This window comes from Schistocerca gregaria, chromosome X (assembly GCF_023897955.1).
Source record: "Schistocerca gregaria isolate iqSchGreg1 chromosome X, iqSchGreg1.2, whole genome shotgun sequence".
Taxonomy (NCBI): Eukaryota; Metazoa; Arthropoda; class Insecta; order Orthoptera; family Acrididae; genus Schistocerca; species Schistocerca gregaria.
In genome coordinates, this window is record NC_064931.1 from 629,740,981 (window position 1) to 629,764,794 (window position 23,814).

Genomic DNA, 23,814 nt, shown 5'->3' on the forward strand with positions numbered 1-23,814 from the left:
AAGGAGATGAATTACGAAATCCTTATTTGATCCAGCCTTGAGAATATTTCAGTGGCCTAGACCCCCACATAGCTTTAAACATGCTGTATGCATTCACATATAAATAAGACTGTCCTGAAATTTATCTAACATGAAATTTTTAATAGTAGTAAATAATGGAAAGTGAGTAAACCCCAAATTTGAGTACTAAAATGAGAAATTACAGTAGCAAGGTTACCAACAGCTATGTAATACTGTTACCAACTCATAACTTCAATTATATGAAAAACAACATTTGTTTAATAAGTGCCATCAAAACACATTTAAGTGACTTATGAAACTCACGCTTTCTGGACAGCTTGATTATAGCACTCTTTTACTTCTGATATTTTCTTCCCATATCCTTTAAGAGTGTCAAAATAGCTCTGAATGTAGGAATGAATGTACAAAACTTCATCTCGGAATAAAGCTATTACCCAGCTTGACTCCAGAGCACTCAGCCAAAGCTTATTTGCCTTTTCTTGGTTGAGGGCTGAATGGCATAACATGAAGCCAACTGAAAAAAAAGCAGTACATTACTGAAAAATATAAATTTCAAGTGTGTATTTAAACTAATAACTTTAACCTGATAATACACAGCAGATTTCTGTTTCATGATACACATTATATTCTTTTTCTACAGAAATTTAATGGTATACTTCCCAGTACTTTCCACAGAAAACGAAAGTTTTGAACCACACTGCCATCATAAGAACTCCATTTATATTTATATTTACAGTTAGCAGCAACTTCAATCTATGCTCGAGATATTGGCAAAAATACGTGTTAAAAATCAGTGGTAGGCATCAAATATCACGCAAAATTGTACTAAATGCCTTCTCAAAAATTATTTTGAATAATTAGTTCAGGTGCAAACTCAAGTGTAAATGGTTGTGAAAACATACTTGACCCCTTAGGAATAAATAATCATGAGATTTATAGATGGCTCTTGACACTGTTCCTCACAAGCAGCTTCTAATCAAACTGCATGTCTCTTTAACATCATTTCAGTTGTGCAAATGGATTCATGATTTCCTGTCAGAAAGGTCACAGTTTGCAGTAACTGACGGAAAGTTGCAGAGTAAAACAGATGTGATACCTGGTGTTCCCCAAGGAAGTGTTACAGGCCCCCTGCTGTTCCTAATCCATATAAATGATTTAGGAGACAATCTGAGCAGCCCTCTTATACTGTTCACAGATAATGCTGTTATCTACCATCTAGTAGCTAGTAGTCACCAGAAGATCAAAACCAATTGCAAAATGATTTAGATAAGATATCTGCATCATGCAAAAAGTGGAAATTGAATCTAAACAATAAGAAGTGTGAAGTCACCCATATGATTACTGAAAAGAATTTGTTAAATTTCCACGCAACGACTGTGGTGATATTGGGTTAGATAGAGCAGCAATCAGTCGTGGAATTAAGTTGCTTTAATATGACATTTATAGTCACAACACAGATCAGATTTCGACCTGTGCCAGGTCATTATCAATGCTAAAACAAATACAAGAGTATATATTACAATGTGATTTACAAAAGTTATAAGTCCATCACATCATTGTCTTTTAATGTTAACATTACATACCAGTGTGGAATTGTAGCAGTTGTTCGTGCTCAAGTGAATGCTTACACAGTTCAACCATTACTGTCATAAAATTATATGCTTGTTTCACAGTACACATTGGTTGTGTGTGTGGCGCCCTCTATGAGCTGCGCCTGAAGTTACAGTTTTGACGACATTTTTGTAATATTTATGTTGTACACTAACGAAGTAGTAACATGAAATTATTATGAGTAAAACTGTGTAAAAATTACAATTCTTACTTTTTCTCATGTCTGTAATGTGCTAGATGTTTAAAATTATTATAGCACGTAACAGTGATAGTTACATCTCATGGGCTAAAATTAATTATAAAACTGATATGGCCTTGTAAAGTACGTTATAGGAAGTATTGCATATTTTGTCGTGTTGGGACCTGTCTTAGCTTAATTAGTTGTTACTTGACAAAAGATATGACGTGAACTTTATTTACAAAATGCACTTTGTTGGCGCTAGTAGTGCTTGTAAGCATCATTTCAATATGTCACACTTAGTGGCCGAGAAATAAGAACAATATGATGAAGCGTGATCTTTTGAACACTTATTTTGAAAAATGACAGTTTTACATATTAATTGTTACTAATGGTTACCCTCATGAGTTTGAGTGTTATTCTAATGCATTAAGTTATGTAAATATAGTGTTATGAAGTGGTACTCGTATAGATCTTGTGCAAGTGGCTGCTACATAATGGTGTGAGGTTGCGACTGATCTTTGAGACCCCATGGGTTTTAATCTGTGCTAAATATGACTTACGCTTGCCCTACTCATGCCTGTTTCATGTGCAGATTGTGATACCAATTTTTGCGGCAAGTGTGTGAATGTCCTTCACCTGCTGTTGTGCGTGGCTGGCCTGATCTTCCCTTATGCATATCTATAATTGTTCCAGCAGTTTCAGATTTATCATGAAGGTGAGCAATACTTATGTGTGTTGGTAGTTCAGTTCCATATTCTTGCCTCCAATGTCATCGTGCTTCACAGATGCTCTCCAACTTCCAATACCATTTAAGAATGCTATTTCGCAGCTTGAATATCAGTTGTGTTTGTACTGTGGCCTCACTGTGTATACTGACACTGACGCATGACAACACTACAGCCATCTGTTGCTCAACCACTGTACTACCTGTTCAACCCATGTCCATTGTGATTTCAAAGCATATGGTTTGAATAGCCAGTCTTAAAAGTGTGTATATTTTTTATTTGTCTCGTAAATAAACTCAAATAAAATATTAAAGTTACTGACAATACACAGAAATTCACTTTCAAACATTTCTCCTTATATCGGCAGCATCTATCACACAAAAATAGTTTCAGTTGGTTTTTAGAATTATTTTCAGTGACTTTCAGTACATTTAATTCACATCGGAAGTGGTCAAACATCATCACAGCAGTCTAATTTACTCCTTCCTGCTGAATGAATAAGGATAACTACTCATTGCATAATGTACAAGGCAGGCAATACCTAGCGGCCAAGAGTAAGGTTGAATACCTAATTGGAAGATATATTTCTGATCTCAAATGGTCGGCTACAAACCCTACTTCACAGTTCATATCTGCACCTTACTCATCCTAACTTCAATATGTCTTTATAATTTTAGTGTGCTTTATAATTCTGTAAGTCAATCCTCCCACACAGAACTCTCTCATCAAGTCTCCCTCTATTCCAGCCTGCTCAATCCCTCCTCCCCCCTCCTCCTCTGAATTTCCATCTCTTACAACACCACCATATGCAACAAAATAAAACATATGCTTGCACCAGGGGCAGGCTTTCTCTGGTGTCACACTCCTATCACCTCTCCTCGCCCCCCCCCCCCCCCCCCCTCTATCTGTCTATACATCTATCTGTCTATCTCTCTTCACCCTTGTCTCTTCCTTGTGCACATCATCTGCACCAAATAACACAACCCTTCCCTTCTGAAGGACCACTAAAGCAGGACTATGTAGCCTTGCATACACGTGCCATCTCTTTGCTCTGAGGATGATTTCTAGCTTTTTTGGCTGTAATATGAAGTCCGATTTCTTGTTTGTGTGTCTATCTACTGCGCAACACCTCCATTATACAGTGAGTGGTTTCTCTACTTTACATTTCACCTAGGATTTTATAATATTATATTACTCATTTCTGAGCCAGCCATGGTTACTGGCACTTACTTTCATTTGTAGTGTTATATTTAGAATTGATACTGTTGCTTAACAATTTTAAGTGCTTGTTGATGACAAGTTTTAAAAATAAGAAATCCCTTGTGATGATGTTTTCAGTTTTCCAAGTTGCTATCTATGAATGGAAGGGTGTACCTTGCATTTTCGACTCACTATATGTTTTTATGATGAAAAAGTTTTGTCTTTTATAAAGAACTGTCCCAGAGCAGCATTCTTTATAACATTTAAGGGCAACAGTATACACATTAATATAACTATCTAATAATTTGCTTGACAAAAATCAGCAAATGCAACAATAGTTGGTGAACCTAAGTCTATCAGATGATGATAACAGTTCTAAAATTCATGATAATACATATACCCAGGAATTTTAAACATTCAATTTTGCTTATTGCTTTCCCCCTGGCCTACTATTCACAATTAAGTAAATCCTTCTCTGTAAACTATTCAGTGTAGTGAATTTTTCACTTCATTGATACTATATTTTGTAGTATATATAGTATTATTAAAAATGGAAAGTCCAATATGGAATAATAACAATATTATGAAAAGGATAGACTGTTATTCACCATGTAGAGGAGATGTTGAGTCGTAGACACATACAACAAAAAGACTACTATGTATTTTAGCTTTCAGCCAAAAAGACACAACAAAAAGACTACTATATATTTTAGTTTTCAGCCCCACTGTCACTGCTGGCCAATGTGGCCACAGCAACCACAGACTTGGCCAAACGCTATAACATATAGAAGTATTTTTGTTGTGCCCATCTCTTCTATATGTTGAGTATCAATCTATCCTTTTCACACTATTGTAGTATATATTACGATAGATACAGATACCTCTCCCTCTGTTCTCTTATATTCACAGAGAATCTTAATTCTGTTGATTGTGATCTGTCCATTGAATGGGGATGTTAAGCCCAGTGGTCCCCTTGATGCTATTCGAGAGGAATAGGCTACATACCAGCACTGTGTTTTACCCTCTTCCTCCTCTTATCATCATCATCATCATCATCATCACGACACAAACATAACACCACACTATACACACATCCATTACACTCACCTGCATTCAATATACACAAATATGATGCAATACTCACATATCCACAAGGAAACAGGCCATTGTGTGCAGATGAAGGAAACCCTTTCTAACTGCACAGCTGTGGCTCTCAGCGAACAATACTATGTGACTCTTCTTTAGCTAGCCCAATCGATTTGCATAGCACTCACCAGTTGTCACTTTAACTTTTGCTAGGTAATCGTTAGGGAGAAATCCTTTCACATCACAGAAAACAATGACCATCCTTTCCATCAGATGAATTACCCTTTACCTTTACTTTTACAGGCTCACTTGCTTCGTCAACTAGTTTGACTGCTGCTACTTTTCTGTTGTGACCTACATATAGTTCATAGCAACTAACTGGAACACAAAACCTGTTGTATCCTGTTTAAATAGCCCGACCATTACAGAGGATGTCATTTTCGCATTTGATATTGGTCAGTATTCAATGACTGCAACACCAGTCTTGCACAAAGCTTTCTCTTAACTCTTTGTGTAAAACGAACTGTACTGTCTCTTCTGATATTAATAAGCACCTATTATTTCACGCACTTTTAATCACTAATTATGCTCTACAACTTCTTGATGTGTTCATCAGAGATGGCAGTGTTGGGAGGTCCTACATGTTGACTGTCTTGAAGAGAAGTAAGGTGCATTTAAACTTGTCACTTACTTCTTAAATCTTTAAGACGAATCAGCAGACTTCTGATAATCACTAGCTTTGTGTGAATTTCTGTTTATGAGAAATAATTAAAAACAAAGAATTTTATGATCACAGTATATTCCACTCTGACACACTGAATATAGCTCATATATCATGGTTACTTAAAAAAGTCATATAAACAAAACTACACTGGTGTCCAAAATAAAAGCAACAAATGGAAATTTTGCCAGATGGCATTTATTTTGCCACAAAACAGTATAAACAGATGATAGCAAAGTAGAAACAACATAAAGAATACGGAACATAAATAAGTGCAATATACATAATAGCAGACAAAAATGTTGTTCGTTTTTTCCAACTTAACAGATTTGCACACACATTGTGACAACTGGTTAATGTGCTCACTATGGTGTGTGACCACCTGTGGCACCAATGTAGGCCTGACATTGATGGAGCATGCTGTGGATAATGACATCAGTGCCATGTTGAGGTAATAATGCCCAGTCTTCCCGCACAGCTGCTCACAAGTTTTGGAGAGTGGTTGGTGGATGTTGACATGATACAACCTGTCTCTCTAGTGCATCCCAGACGTTCCCTATGGGATTCAGATAGTGGGAGTCAGCAGACCATAAAAGGCATCCAGTATCTTCTGTTTCCAAGAAAACATCAATCAATTATTCTCTACAAGGTCAAGCACTATCGTCCATCAATACAAAGTCTGGGCCCACAGCACCTTGCAACACCTGTACATAAGGTCCCAAGATCTCGCCATGATGACTGACAGCAGTTAAACCTTTCCAATTCACCTGTATAATTTCATGAAGAGGTGTTCGAGTGGTCAACACAATGCCTGCTCACACCATTAGCGATCCTCCTCAATATCAGTCTCTTTCCACAACGTTCAGGCCTCGAAATCGTGTTCAGATGTAAATCTGTTGAGAATCACTCTCCAGACCAAATCAAGACTCACCTGTGATAAAGAACATCAGCCCACTGTTCGACAGTCCAAGTGGCATGTTGACAACTCCACTCCAGACATTCTCCTCTGTGAAGACGCATCAGAGGCACACACAGAGCAGGTCTTCTGCAATAAAGGCCACTCTGTCAGGACCTTCACTACACTGTTTGCCTCAATGCAAACACATACAGTGGATGCTGTGAGGTCAGATGCCAGATGCTGCGCAGTACCTTAAGACAGTACTATAGTGCACTTACAGCCAGATAACAGTCCTCTCTTCCTGATGTCCCATGTGCCCTGGTCTTTGGGATACAGTTTTGGTCTCTATAAACTGCCACCACATCCGAGAAATGACTGAACAATTCACGTTAAGCCATCAGGCCACATGAGTCTGCGACTGTCCTGCTTCCATTCTTCTTATGGCCCTCCATTGCAGAGACTCTGGTAGGCATCTTCTCTGTGCCATACTGCACCAACTGTGACTGTGCACACAGTGAATGTGGATGTGGGACTATCCAGCAAACACTACTCCTTTTGATAGACGCCTGACGTCATTGTTTGTGCGGTTTCCACAGACTGAAATGCCATCATCTATGCAAATTAGGGAGATCGTATGAATATCTGTTGACAGTTTTTATGATTATATCGTGAATTAGACACAAGGTAGGGAAATAGTGGTTTGCTGCTTTAATTTTGGACACCAGTGTATTTCCCAGATCAAGTTCACATGAGTCATGTTACTGCACAACATGTGTCTTCTCCTCCCTCCTACACCCACCCTGACAACACCCACACAAATCATTGATATCGGTGTCATCTCTGCAACAAAATGTGAAATCTTCTCCCGACCTTTGTACCCTTGGAAAGCATCATTAAACCTGCTCATTCCAGTTTGTAAATTTTTTAAACTATTGTTTCCTCTGAAACAATGTTATTTGAATTTGCTGTTTTTGTTAACAGAAATTTATTCATGATGGTCATTCAGTTATACACAAACAATCAACATTGGAGTTTGTTTTTTATACTTTTCCAACCTTTTGATTTTGCATTTCTTGCTTAATGTAACTCAAATGAATATTAATAATTATTAACCTAAATTTGTTAGAATTCACTAACATAAGCATATTTACTTCACTTTATCCTTACATTACATATTTTGAAGGATAAAAAACAAAGTTTTAATCTCTGTCACAACAAACTACTACTACCACCAATACATATTTGGTATGTAGCAATCTCTGCCACTTATTTGAAGTTTCAGAGGTGAAAAGAACACTAAAACCAAATATTTTCATCCTCATAATATGAAACAGTGACTTAAAAATGAAATGATTCAGTGTCCAGCAAACTACGGAACTGACAATGTAAAATACGCATTAAGTCTGACAACACAGCACTACTCGTATCATACAGCTGCTAATATAGAACTAAGAACTAAATTTGAAGTTAATGTTCACTACAGCTACAGAAGTATAGACATGTCTAACTGTATGTGTGCCACAGAATTTGGTACCACAGCATAGGGTAGAAACTTCAGTAGCAAAAGAACATAGGGCATACTCAGGTTGTACAGCTGCTAGGCGGCGGTTTGTACCCCAACACCATGTTTACTGCACAACCCATTGTGCAACAAGTGCACCATGGTGGTAACATATGTTACACTTTCTCTGCAGTAATTTTAGGGGCACTGTTCTCCATTAGGATATCTTGCTGCATAATCTGTCTAGAGAACAGCGTTCACCAAGTACACAGAATCACAAGCTCAGATTAGGAAAGGATGAGGAAGGAAATCGCCCATGTCCTTTCAAAGGAACCGTCCCGGCATTTGCCTGATTCAATTTAGGGAAATCATGGAAAACCTAAATCAGGATGGCAGAATGTGGATCCTCCCAAATGTAAGTCCTGTGCGCTAACCACTGCTCCCCCTCACTCGGTAGGCCATTTCACTTAGCATTATTGTCCTAGAGGTCACATAAAACCTCTTGGTGGAATCCCCCTTAGGCTGGTAATGCTATTGACCATAGCAGACTCACAACAAATAAAAACAATGGTAACACAACTTTAGTAAATAACAAATTGATATAGAATTGTATGATATAAATTAGCATGCCACTACGACACTAGGCTTGAATCACTGACACATTATGTGCCAATTTAACATCTATAAATCCACTTCTAAATAATAGGAAGCAATTTATACACGTTATGATGTTACAAATTCACTGGCTCAGTGACACATGTTTTATACAACATTTTACTGGAGAAGTGTGTTTAATATCTGTTCCATTACTCCACATCATAGAACACAAAACTTGACATTGTAACTCTGTAGTATAGAAATACATGTAGCTTGGCACATATCAAGAGCCTGAACTTGGCTGTAGATTTCAACTTTAAGAAAACTGTTAAGAGTCTATAATTATTACTTTTTACAAATACTGACATATCCTAGTGAAGAAAATTAGTATGAGTTACACTGCTAACTGAAACAACTGATTCTATGACTGCAGTATCAAAATCACATGTAATTTCAGTTTCCTTTATGTTTGAATACCTGTATGCAACCTACAGTTTGAGCCGCAGTCACTTTTTAGAAACTTCACATTATGAAGTCACCAGCTACAAAAACTGACAATTATTGCCAGCAACAAAATAAGAACCAAGACAGGTATACATGTCAACAGTCACACACTAATATGCAAGTTTCTTCACTACATTCATCTGTTATTAAATCAGCTGTAATGGTTACACAAGAAGCCAACATAGATGTTTGTATAACACACGACAGCATTTCTCTTATTTCCTATTTTAATGCTGTCAGTCTGTTGAAGTCACAAAGTAAAGAAATTTATTTATAAAATAACTCAAAATTCCATTTCAGTCAGTAATAGACACTGACCATGAAATGTATAAAATAAAGACTCAGTAATACCAAATAGTTACTGTAAAACAAGAATCAGGCACAGGAATTCAATATCTGATTCTTGCCTTAAAAACAATAATTCCTTCAGAGGCATAAGAATTAGGCAATGCAATTATGTTAATTCTTACCCCTGCAACTGACAGTTTTACACTGTTGAGAGATGGACTGACATTCTCAAATTCTGTTTGAACTCTGTAAGGATAACAAATACTTTTATGGTTATTAATAGCATAATGCTGCACTTGAGAGCTGTGTCTAAGGTTTTATCACATTGGACATACTGTATGTTATAAGCATATTTATGTATAAAATTGATTAAGACAATAACTTAGAAACTTCCAGAATTGAAACAAAAAATGGATAATGAGTAAGCAAAAGGAGGAGGGACAAGCACATGGTACATCTGCATCTACATCTACATACATACTCCGCAATCCACCATAAGGTGCATGGCGGAGGGTACCTCGTACCACAATTAGCATCTTCTCTCTCTGTTCCACTCCCAAACAGAACGAGGGAAAAATGACTGCCTATATGCCTCTGTACGAGCCCTAATCTTTCTTATCTTATTTTTGTGGTCTTTCTGCGAAATATAAGTTGGCAGCAGTAAAATTGTACTGCAGTCAGCCTCAAATGCTGGTTCTCTAAATTTCCTCAGTAGCGATTCACGAAAAGGATGCCTCCTTGCCTCCAGAGACTCCCACCCGAGTTCCTGAAGCCTTTCCGTAACACTCGCATGACAATCAAACCTAACAGTAACAAATCTAGCAACCCGCCTCTGAATTGCTTCTATGTCCTCCCTCAATCCGACCTAATAGGGATCCCAAACACTTAAGCAGTACTCAAGAATAGGTCTTATTAGTGTTTTATAAGTGGTCTCCTTTACAGATGAACCACATCTTCCCAAAATTCTACAAATGAACCGAAGACGACTATCCGCCTTCCCCACAACTGCCATTACATGCTTGTCCCACTTCATATCGCTCTGCAATGTTATGCCCAAATATTTAATCAACGTGACTGTGTAAAGCGCTACACTACTAATGGAGTATTCAAACATTACAGGATTCTTTTTCCTATTCATCTGCATTAATTTACGTTTATCTATATTTAGAGTTAGCTGCCATTCTTTACACCAATCACAAATCCTGTCCAAGTCATCTTGTATCCTCCTACAGTCACTCAACGACGACACCTTCCTGTACACCACAGCATCATCAGCAAACAGCCGCACATTGCTATGCACACTATCTAAAAGATGATTTATGTAGATATAAAACAACAGCGGACCTACCACACTTCCCTGGGGTACTCCAGATGATACCCTCACCTCCGATGAACACTCACCATCAAGGACAACATACTGGGTTATATTACTTAAGAAGTCTTTGAGCCACTCACATATTTGGGAACTAATCCCATATGCTCGTACCTTCGTTAGGAGTATGCAGTGGGGCACCGAGTCAAACACTTTCCGGAAGTCAAGGAATATGACATCTGTCTGATACCCTTCATCCATGGTTTGGCAAGATATCATGTGAAAAAAGGGTGAGTTGCGTTTTGCAGGAGTGATGCTTTCTAAAGCCGTGCTGATGCATGGACAGCAACTTCTCTGTCTCAAGGAAATTCATTATATTCGAACTGAGAATATGTTCGAGAATCCTGCAACAAACCGATGTTAAGGATATTGGTCTGTAATTTTGAGGATCCGTCCTTCTACCCTTCTTATATACAGGTGTCACCTGCGCTTTTTTCCAGTCGCTTGGGACTTTACATTGGGCAAGAGATTCGCAATAAATGCAAGCTAAGTAAGGAGCCAATGCAATACAGTACTCTCTGTAAAACCGAATTGGAATCCCATCAGGACCTGGTGATTTATTTATTTTCAACCCATTCAGCTGCTTCAATGACTTAAGTGAAGACAGTGACTATTATCTCAGGGTAAACACCAATTGTGAGGGAATAATTGTTGCAAAATCTATAAAGACACAAGCAGCTCAAAAATTACAAATACCTAACATAACCACAATATCATATCATGGCACTCAATTACAGCTATTACGCCACCATAGAAAAAAATAAAAATAAAACAAACACATACACAAAAAACGGTATTTTCTTTTAGAATTGGGCACAAACAGCATAAGAGCTGGTGTCTAAAACACAAAATTAGCGTTTTACTAATGTTTTAAGGAAGCTTTTAAGACTAGCAGAATTAAGACATCACTACAGTAATGGAAAGTCCTGATGGAATGTAAACAATACGAGTAGAGGTAACAGCTCACCAAATAGTAGGCATGTTGCATCATCAAAAGGCACATAAATAAGACAGAGAACTACACACACACACACACACACACACACACACACACACACACACACCTGTATAGTTACATTGCGAATTAAGACATCTCTCAAGAGGGCCTATATTTTCATTGTTGTTGAAAAATTCATCACAGGAGATTTCGTAACTGTGTTTAAATTTAAAATTTACCCTTTGTTTTAGCATCTAAATTTTGATCAATATTTGATCATCTTCAGATCTATGTAGTTCCACAAGCAACGAACTGTCACCATTCAGCATTGTTGGGAGATTTAACATGTGATATTGTGATGTGTACTTCTGTATGGATAGGACAGTTTGCTTAAGTAACTACATAGATCTGAAGATGGTCAAATATTGATCAAAACTAGTCATCGTAAAAATAGAAGTGCAATTGAGAAACTGAAATAAAGGCTGAATTTTTAAAGGATGTGCTATTTTTTTGAATGTCTTCTGCAATTCAAACTGAACTAAATACTAATTCCAATCAAACCCACCTCCAAGAAATAGTCTACATGGGTTATAAATCAGAATAAATGGCACTGTAAATGTACCAGTGTGCTAATTTATATTTGATGCAGCCACCCGTGTGTTGGCTGCTAAAGCTGCAACATGTCACGAATGTTTCCAACAGCAATCCATGGAGACAAAACTTATGCAGTATCATACTCAAATCATTTCATCCATCATCATCTCAATCAACACTTCCTGGTAATTCCTTTTCTGCATGGTCTTACAGCATCTCTTGCAAGAAGTGACTTGGTATAATGTCCACTGGACAACATCGGAGTTGATGGTAATGGGCTCAATTCTGTTCATTATGTGGCAGCAAAGGCAAGTCTCCAGATTAGTAGAACTCAAAAAGTAGTATCATAAATTGATGTTTTGGGGAAAGGAAAGTATTATTATTTATCACAAAGTTTCTTGTTCAGTACACAAAATCAAATACTCATGATATTAAACTCAATTTCAACAGAATCTCTGTCCAAAGTCAATGTTACTTATTTTCAGGCTACACCAATAAGAAGTGGTATTTTGTTTAAGTATATAGATTCCATAAATTCTTCATTTCATAAGGACACTATAAGCAAGGCGAATGCACTTAAATATTGAATTTCATAGTCTTTTTCACAGGTACAACAGACTTTGGGGAGAAAATGAATTTACCATATATGAATCAATCAGATATACCAATCTTCCCACAATGTATCAGGTCCCCCACAGCATTAGAAAATTACAACACAGTCCATATTATAATCAGTTTTCAGAAAACCAGCCACAGGCTATTAAGTGCAGTATGAACATGAGACCAATTTCACTGTCAACATGACAGCCATAGACCACCACAAATACACATTAACATGTTTGATGTCAAACACTTATGTTTTCGGTCTCACAGTATACATAGTAGACAGTTCTAAGATAACAGGCTACTACAACATATGGATTAAAAGAATTCTGGAAATATTGCCCTACAGTATTGCCCAGGATACCAAAGCATGTCAGTCAACAATGTGACATGGCAGCACATACAGAATGATTTTTACGCAGCAGACACATAATTAGCTAACATGCCCAAATTCTCATTTATCTTCCACAGTTGCCTTTCCAGATGGGATGTGAATGATGACATCTAAATTTCTGCATCACAGTTGAATATTACGAACAGCCAATGAAGTGCAAAATCATGGCCTGTGCAAGGCAAATCATACGATGAGGATTTGAACTCACTCGACTCCTGAATGATTTTCGTATTGTTTCCTTCCTCTGTATTTTCCATGATCAGTAAAGTAATGAAACTAATTTCTCTTTATCACTGCTAACAATAAAATTAAATAGACTGTCAAAATAAGGACACCTCATACATTGTTAGAGCTCAGATTACATTGGAACTGCAGTATGTAATGATTTTCAGTTTCAAACTGATATAGAAGCCACATCAGAAAGAACAAGGAATGCAGAGAGGTGTTCCTTTTGTTCCATTTTTGTCTTCTTCTTCTTCTTCTTCTTCTTCTTCTTCTTCTCCTCCTCCTCCTCCTCCCTCTCTCTCACACACAAATGGTTTGCTTTTATTCAAATATTACTCCTAAATATTACTTACATATTATCCATCTTTCCATTGCGTCGAGAGACAGGTATTCACAGGACATTGACTCAGTTTGTGCAGGTTTTAAAAGTTGTCCAGGATTTGCTACAAGGCTCAGTTTTTGATCAGCCCTGAAACACCACAGTAATGTATGCATAATAATGACAAAGCAATCTCTCCAGATAATTTGACTACTACAAACAGCCACTTAGGCATAAAATAAAATACAAAATATGATAAGTGTGAGTAAAATGTAAAGAGAGCATTTGAAGTAGCAGGTTTACGAAACAATAAAGTGAATATAAAACAGCAGAAAACTTGCTTCATATTCACTACAAACAAATGTATATTTCTTTGAAATGCATGACACAGATCTGTATTAACACTTCTTTATTAATACTGGTTTTGGTATTGTACCATCTTCTCATATCTGTATCAACCAAAACAGAGCAAAACCAACTACAGAAAAATATGGATACACACTGATGGAAAAAAATCTCAGTGCGAAGAAGGAGGTGTGCAACACAAACAAAATCTGGTAGGTGTGTGTGTACATCTGAAAGATGATGTGTATTCATATTCTGTGCCAGTCACACAAGAGTGGCACTGTTGCGCTGTCTAGTACCACTATGGGGATGCAAATCAGGTTTGCTTCAAATACATGCTGTAACGGTAGTGAGCATTAGTTACCTTTAACATTGGACATGGTGAGTTCATGTCAGGCAAGAATGCCTTTAAGGTGACAAAGATGCCATTATCAACAACTCACTGAGTTTGAACGATGTTGTGTAATAGGGCTACAAGAAACTGGATGTTCCTTCTGTGATACTGCAGAAAGACTTGACAGCACTGTAGCCACTGTACACATTTGCTGGCAGCGGTGACCGTGAGAATGTACGGTCACAAGACAACTGGACTCCAGACAGCCATGTGGCACTACCGAGAGGGAAGAGCATCGTATTCGGCCTATGGCTCTAGTGCATCATACTGCATCTGCAGCAGCAACTTGAGCATCAGTTGGCACCACAGTGACACAATGAACTGTTACAAATCAGTAGCTTCAAGAAAAGCGCTGAGCCAGACACACTGCAGCATTGTGTTTTCTGGTGATAGTTGATTCTGCCTTGATGCCAGTGATGGCCGTGTGTCGGTTAGGAGAAGGCCAGTTGAGGGCCTGCAACCCATCTGTCTGCACACTAGACACAGTTGACCTACACCTGGGGTTATGGTCTGGGGTACAATTTTGTATGAAAGTAGGGGCACTTTCATGGTTACCCCATGCACCCTGACTGCAAAACTGTATGTCAATCTGGTGGTTCTACCTGTTGCGCTGTCTTTCATGAACAGCACTCCAGGGGGTGTTTTAAAACAGGATAACACCTCACCCACATATCGCTGCTGAAATTAACATGCTCTACAGACTGTTGATATGTTGCCTTGGCATGCTTGATCACCAGATCTGTCTCCAATCGAGCACATGTGCAACACCATTGAATGTAACTCCAGCATCATCCACAAATAGCATTAACCACCTCTGTATTAACTGGCCTTGTGCAATAGGCGCACAACACCATCTGACAAACTGACATTCAGCACCTTTACAACACAATGCATGCACATTTGCATGCTTGCATTCAACATTCTGGCAGTTACAACAGTTACTACTGTACCAGGACTTCACAATTGCAATGGCTTATCTTGCACTTACATTGATCTGTGATCTGGCAATTTACCTAGACACATGTGCACCCAAAATTTCATTATTTATGAAAGACAATATTACCTCACATGTCATAATAATTTATGTCATGGAAAACCACATATTACATACAACATTTTCACAGTTATGGATGTACAGATCGGTAGTGAGTGCTTTAATGCAAAAAGAGTATGGACCATTAGAATAGTAGATAACAATTGTCATGTAGTAAACACGCATACATAATAGGTATCGACAATGGTTAATACAAGCAGTCAATGAAGCAGAGATGTACCTTAAGCTAACTTGATATAGTCGATTTCACAATATTTTTGGGCTCTTTAAAGGATATAAATGAGACTTGGAACAAGGAGAGGAATACTATGACAAAACCAAGCCACTGCAGTTGGCGAGGGTAACATGGTGTCAGCAGCGTCACAATGTCTCTATGACTACAGACCGCACTTGCCACCAACATGTGACACATGCTGCAGGAGTACTGCAGCCCAATTACAACTGGTGGTAACTGGGACATTCCAGACAATTCAGCATGTCACATTAACCAACGTAAACAGCAGAAATCAGCAGGAAAAAGTAGTATTTAATCACAGCCAAACCAGTTCATTTGGCCAACTAGGCACTATGTGACAGTCTGTGTCAATTGGACCCATCACCGAAGCTCTGCTGCCACTGGGTTGCAAATCAATGACCGTCACTTTCCTGCCCAGCCCAGGTGGTCAGCACTCCACTAGGCACCGGTCCAGCTCTCTCATCACTGGTTCCCGGTCAATCCTCGTCAACACCATCAATGTGCCAGTGGGATGCCCCAGCCTGCTGTAAAGACAGGAGATGATCCTGGCTGGCATTGCTCCACACTGCAGAGATATGAAGCTTTGTACCACGTCTGTATCACCACTGCTGAGTCAGTGCACCAGCTCAACATTCCACTGAGTAAGCAGCTCACATCTCTGCAACACTGGCCATTAATGTAGCTGCCATGCTGTGGGAAACAGTATGCGAAGGAGGGAATGCACTGCAATGACTTTATTAACCAGAGGGAATAATTAAACACTTGTTCATGTTCATGGAGGAGTCAAATTGAATGATCAAATAAAGGACTGTGTGTATGTTCACAGCTGGTCTGACTGACACTTTACCACATATCTCCCCTGTCTCACAATCCATCTACGGATCCTACTACACTCACAGGCAGACACGAACCTACCCTGCCCTACAAGAATGGCTCATGATTTGCACCAGTTTTCCCACAGCTATCGCATACCTGCTATAACATACATAATTATAGAATGAAAACTGTTACGATGACACTGTAAATTATTTGTACAACATACAAAGTACACGGAACAGAAAATTCAGAACATCTCCACATCATGTGAACATACAGCTTATGTGGTTTTCCATGTGCAAAATTGTTATGACATATGAAGTAATACTAATCTTTTTCAAATATTAGTTTCTACACAGCCTTTAAGTAAACAATGTATGTTTGCATTTTTTTCTGTAGTTGGTTTTGCTTTTTATGGCTGATACAAATATGAAGAAGATGGAACAATACCACAACCGGTAGTTATAAAGAAGTATTAATACTGTTCTGTGTCATGCATTAAAAAACATTACTGCTGCACTTCATCTACTACAAAATAAAAATATGCTATAACTTATTCATTTCATTGGCTGTTGAGCTCCATGGCTGTGGATTATTTTATTTTAAGAAGTGCAGCAACCAGTCATATTTTTACATATTCTTATTCATGCCAATACTTGTATCAGTCTTTCACCCATTTCCAGTTGACGTAATACTTATTCAGTCTCCAGATGTAAACTGTTAAAACATTGACAGCTGCAGCATCCAAATTGCTCTCAGTGTTTTAACAATGTACAACTAAAGAGTGAATATAATTGGATAGATAAAAATCTACTCACGAAGCAACAGCAAGAGAAAACTCTTATAAAAATGTTAGGAAATGTGCAAGCTTTTGGAGCCAGTGGCTTTTCTTCTGGCAGAAGGGTTGAAGGGGAAGGAGGAAGGGTGAAGGAAGAGGACTGGCGAGGTATAGGAAATGGGCAGAATTATGGGAAACGTAAACCAGTACCACAGGTCAGGGGAGAGTTGTAGGATGGGATGAGTAGGAAAGACGGATTGTTAGGGGCTGCATTGCATGAGATTTGAAAACCTGAGAGCTTAAGGGTGGAACATTGTGCTGTGTCATCCAAACAAGACACAGCCAGGGAAAAAGCACCACAAGTGCAAAGGTGCGAGCTGGTGCCAGTGCCATAGAGACTCGCCATTTGCGTGAATTCCACCGGCGCCACGGGCAGTGCTGACAATGAAGATATCGGCTTCACCTTGGCCAATTGGTGGCCGAGTACAATCCGCCAATGATTGGGTGACAACAGAAGATAGAAGAGTAGCTCTCGCCCACTTGGTTACTGATCATCGCCCAGGGCTGACAGACAGGAAATGTCATTTAGCGAGTTCTTAGAAGTGATCAAATAGTTGTTGTAAATTGCATTTGCTACATACTGTGAAGCTTACCTATGATTATTTGTACTTAGTCATTGAGGGCCTTTTTTGTGTTATATTGGTGGTGGTGGTGGTTAGAGTTTAACGTCCCGTCGACAACGAGGTCATTAGAGACGGAGCGCAAGCTCGGGTTAGGGAAGGATTGGGAAGGAAATCGGCCGTGCCCTTTCAAAGGAACCATCCCGGCATTTGCCTGGAACGATTTAGGGAAATCACGGAAAACCTAAATCAGGATGGCCGGAGACGGGATTGAACCGTCGTCCTCCCGAATGCGAGTCCAGTGTGCTAACCACTGCGCCACCTCGCTCGGTCTTGTGTTATATTACATGCATTGTTGAAGACTTCACTATTCAACAAGTCACAAAGGTAAGTAAATGTTTCTAACTCATTTGTGTGACTTAGTTACAAATTTGTTGGAATGTTGTATAACCTTCATTCTCCTATCCTGTTACCTGACATGCGGCACAGCTGTGTGAGAGTAGCACGGAGGAATTATCTTAGCGGTGTACTGCTCCAGACGCTATATCACGAACTCACAAACTCAGCCTACCATAACAACAGTGGCAACTCAGCATCCACAGCAGTATCGACGAGGCCTTTACAAAACTGCCGACAAGGGTTTACAACAGATAGGGTGATAAACAAGACAGAGATTACAGACAAAACAACATGTGGGAGTTAATAAGAGTGGAAATCTAAATGCATTATATGAGGTAGTGGTAGTGGGGGAGGGGGAGTAGGGAGGAGTAGACAGGTCAGGAAATGATAGATATGGAAAATTAAAAAAGAATGAAGAAATGAATAGCCACAGAGAGGAACATAAATTAAGGTCAGATGTGTGTGAAGAACCAAGGACATGTTATAACGCTAGTTCCCACCTGCAGAGTTCTGAGAAGCCAATGTCAGAGGGAAGAATCCAGATGGCACGAGTGGTGAAACACGCACCAAGGTCACAACTCTCATGTTGTAGAGCATGTTGGTTGGTTGGTTGGTTGGTTGGTTGGTTGTTTGGGGAAGGAGACCAGACAGCGTGGTCATTGGTCTCGTCGGTGTATGGAAGGATGGGGAAGGAAGTCGGCCATGCCCCTTCAGAGGAACCATCCCAGCATTTGCCTGCAGTGATTTAGGGAAATTACGGAAAACCTAAATCAGGATGGCCGGACGCGGGATTGAACCGTCGTCCTCCTGAATGCGAGTCCAGTGCCTTACCACTGCACTACCTCGCTCGGTGTAGAGCATGTTCTGCAACAGGATATTGTTTGTTGCCAGTATACATGCTCTGTCTATGCACATCCATCTTAACTGATAACTTGGTAGTAGTCACACCAAAGCAGAAAGCCAAACAGTCTGCTGCTGAACATTACCTCAACCAGCACCCACCTACTTCTAAACCTGGCATCCTTCCTGACCACCTTAATCAACTTTACACTTACAAACAACTACTTTACCTTTGAGGGCCAGCCATACAAACAGATCAGGGACATAGACATGGGAAACAGGATGGCTCCTTCTTATGCCTTTTCATAAGTTGCTTGGAGAGGGCTTTTATAGGGTTTGGTTTAGATACATTTATGACATCTTTGCCAAATGGACTCATGGTGAGGTGACCTGTTAAAATTTCTGAACTCTCCAAATACCTTCTCCGAAATAAACTCCACATGGTCCTATCCAAATCCCATGCAATTTTCCTTGATGTTAACCCCATGCTCACCGAGGGTCAGCTAAAATCTTCTGTTCACATTAATCCTACTAACAAAAACAGTACTTACATCTTGACAGTTGTCATCCTTTCCATGTCAAATGTTTCCTGCCATACAGTCTCAACACTTGAGGCAAGCATATTTGTTCAGACTTAGACTCTTTACATCAATACACCACCATTCTAACCTCAGCCTTCATTGGCCTTAACTACCCCACCAGCCTAGTACAAAACTACTTTTTCCCAGGCATCACATCCAATCCTGGTACTGCTGATCCTTCCAAAAAAGAACTTAGGAGTACATCTCCTGTCACTTAATACCAATCTCCACAATTTCGTGGTCAGATAGTATGCTCCTTTTGCAACCATTTCTCTAGCCCATACCAGCTGTGTGTTTGGTAAAATGTATATACTGTCAAAGGGGGAACCACCTGTGAAATGACACATTGTGTATCAGCTGTTATGTAAACACTGTTCAGTCTTCTACATTGGTATAACTCCACAAAGTTATCATTTAGAATGATTGGGCATAGGCAGGGGATGTATACTGGCAGCAAACAATACCCTGTAGCACAGCATGCTCTACAACATGACAGTTGTGACCTCAGTGTGTGTTTGACCACATGTGCCATCTGGATCCTTCCCCTTGACGCCTGTTTCTCAGAACTCCACAGGTGAAAACTGGCATTATAAAATGTCCTTGGTTCTCACCACACACCTGATCTTAATTTACATTAATTTCTTTGATCTCAACATTTCTTGTCAGTGACTATTCTTTACTTCATTCCCTTTTAGTTTTGTATATATTTTTTATTTTATGACCTGTCTATCTCCCCTCTCCCCTCCCTCCCCCACTGCCCCCCCCCCCCTGCTTCCCCCCCCCCTCCACCTCTACCACATATAATGCACTTAGCTTTACACTCTTATTAACTCCTACACACTGTCTTGTCAGTAAACTCTGTCTTGTGTATCACCCTATCTTCCACCCTTAAGCTCTCAGGTTTTCAAATCTTGTCCAGTGCAGTCTCCAACAATCAGTCTTTCCTTCTCATTGCATCCGATAAGTCTCCCCTGAACCGGGGTTCTGGGTAACTTTTGTAACTCTTCCTATTTCCTAAACCTCACCAGTCCTCTTCCTCATCTCTCTTCCTTTCTCTTCACCCCTTCTGCCACAAGAAGAAGCCACTAGCTCTGCAACCTTACACATTTCTTAACTTTTTTTATATGAGTGTTCTCTTTCCATTACTTGGTGAGAATTTTTTTTTATTTTTTTTTAATCTATCCAGTTATATCCACTCTTCAGTTATACATCAGTAAAACATTGAGAGCAGTTTGGATGCTGCAGCTGTCAATGTTTTAACAATTTACATCTGAAAATTGAATAAGTATCACGCCAACTGAAGATGGGTGAAAGCCCAATACATATATTGGCATAAATAAAAATACATAAAAATGTGGCTGGTTGCAGCATTTCTCAAAACAACTAAAATAGTTTGAGACATTTTGTACAATGGATTAAATGTATTAAAAAGGATCTGCAATAACAACAAATTTGGATCATGGTTAACAAATTCCACATTTATAGATTTCATGTAGCAGGAAATCCAAGAATTTTATGTAAAAAGATGCCATCATGAGAAACTTTGATCTCATGTTTGATCACCATTTTCTTTCAAACTTTCATTGTGCTGCACACCACACAAGCTAGACACTACATTTCTGATGCCTCATTTTATATCTAATGTGTATCTCAGTTACTTTTTAAGTCAAATACAGTGCAACTGCAAGTGGGAGATGATCAACCTACAACACTGCAACATTAGTCAAAGCAAACTCTCATACACATTCTAATGCCATATGTGAAAGACATACAACACAAAACGTCTTGGGCCAAATCCTAAAGCAATGGATATTAATCTATCACTTAGCTGTAATGCACACAACATAGTTAATAACAAGGAATATTCACATATTTGCTTATCAGAATCAAAAATAAAACTTAAAAATTTAGAGGAGATGAAAATATGAAGAAACAGTGACAGTGATGGTACTGATCAATTGTAATGAGCAAGAAAATACTTATTTTCTAATGTGACAATACAAAGACAGCAATAATCAGAAACACAATAGGCATAACACAAATTAATACAACTTAAAAATTTCTACTGTTGAAACGAAACTAATGTACCATCCATTAATGAAAACTGTGAGTAATCTTTATCCATTCTGCATGCACAATTCACACTCACACGTAGAGAACTGAAGCCACAACTCATGAAAAATGCTTCAGCTAAACAAAAAGTAATCAAAATTTGTGCATCTGTTCAGTACATTTGCAGTGAAAATAGATATTACTGTTACACATACTTTTAAAGTTAAAAAAATCAGAAGTAGTAAGAAACACAAAGAAACACGGGAATTTAAGAGTTAGCTCTTTTCATACAAAGCTACTAACCTCCACTTCTCTGCAGTCACATTTCGATTCATATAAACTGCCGACAGCGACATAAGAGCACTGCAAAGCAGTTTTGAATGAGGCACAAATTCTTCAGAAAGTTTCTTAATAGGTGGATCGTAGTCCATTATCATTTGCCCTAGACGAGGAAAACTGGCATCACTGTTGATAAAATAAAAGATATTAAGAGAAATTATATTAAGCGAATACACAACATTTCACTCTCCATAAAATTCACACACTTAAGACAAAATGCAAATGCTGACAGAACATAAAATAAAATTACATCTCTCTTAGCCTTTCCCCTCCCATTGTGGATCTTACATGTGGTTCACTATCAGGTTTTCTCTTTTTTATTTAGCTGTGAACACAATTATGGAGTGAACACGATTTCCAATGCCACGTGTAAAATACATCTCTTAGCACACTTTCTCAGGATAATCCTAAAATGGTTAGCACTGACTGAGTTCGGAGGAGCTGCAGGGAACAAACTATTGATTTACCATGTATTGGTATGTTTATGAATTACAACCAAACAGTAGCCTAATAACTGACTAATCTGGAGCACCTTATATGACTGGACTGAGCTGCTTGGTAAAGCAAAAAGTCTATTAACGCAAACATCATTAAATAACATACACACTATTCAGTTCTTAAAATAAACACACTTAAAATAAATACACTTGTGCACAATCTAACACTATGCACAATGAGATGTGAAGCTTTTTCTTTCTGGTTAAGAGGTCACTCACAGATTAGAGACCAGTTACCACTATTTCAGCTTTCATTCTGTAAATACACACTGCACTTATTTAATTTTACCAGTATCATTATATCAAAACCTCTTTGTATTAACAAGTATGTGAAATTTTAATAGATGATTAATTTCAACTGAAATATGTACTTTTTGAAATAGCAGAAACTCCACATAGGGTATCAACTATGTAGAAAAAGGTAAATTGCTACTTATCATAAAAAAAGACATGTTAAGTTGCAGACAGGCACGATTAAAAGACACTTACACAAAGCCTTTGACCTTCACCAGCAAAACAAAAAAAAAGTTGGTGATGAAGGCTGTGGCCAAAAGCTTTGCATAAGTGTCTTTTAATTGTATCTGGCTGCAAATTAATATGTATTTTTTGTGATTTTTACCTCATAATCATATTCTACAAGTAACCCAACAGTAAACACTTCTTCATATGTCTCTTTCTTCCCTACACTCCTCATTTCACTTTGAAGGTGGTTTGTCCTCTCAAATATTTTGAACACTTTATGCATTTGACAATATACAAATAATATGCAAACACTTTCAAACTGCAAAAATCTGTGAGTGGTATCATTATACCATTAAAGTTTCGCATGAAAGTCTAAATGAAAACAAGAAATTATGGTCAACACTTAAAATGACGGAAGTCAACCATCTTTTAAAACTTCTGTTCCTTACAAGAGTAGCACTCATATGACAACACTGAATCTTTAATTTACATAGTAGGGAGTTCCTTCTTTGGACACTAAGGAGAATGTGTAAGAAGAATGGAAAACTGGAGAAAAATATGGATAAGATATTTCTACCTTCTTCTCCCAGAGAAGAGACTTGTGGCTCCAAACACAGTATAGGTC

General features: G+C 38.5%; 1 protein-coding gene across 4 annotated transcripts in view; it reads right to left on the reverse strand.

The window, feature by feature from the left end:
• The window catches only part of LOC126297787 (membrane-associated protein Hem), a 185,696-nt gene that overhangs the window by 137,271 nt on the left and 24,611 nt on the right, over nucleotides 1-23,814 (reverse strand). For all 4 annotated transcript variants that reach the window (XM_049988983.1, XM_049988985.1, XM_049988984.1 and 1 more), the window contains exons 5-7: nucleotides 22,195-22,356; nucleotides 13,812-13,927; nucleotides 325-535 (exon numbers count right to left, since the gene is read on the reverse strand). In XM_049988983.1, the coding sequence (XP_049844940.1) occupies nucleotides 325-535; nucleotides 13,812-13,927; nucleotides 22,195-22,356 (489 nt within the window). The remainder of the gene's footprint in view (nucleotides 1-324; nucleotides 536-13,811; nucleotides 13,928-22,194; nucleotides 22,357-23,814) is intronic.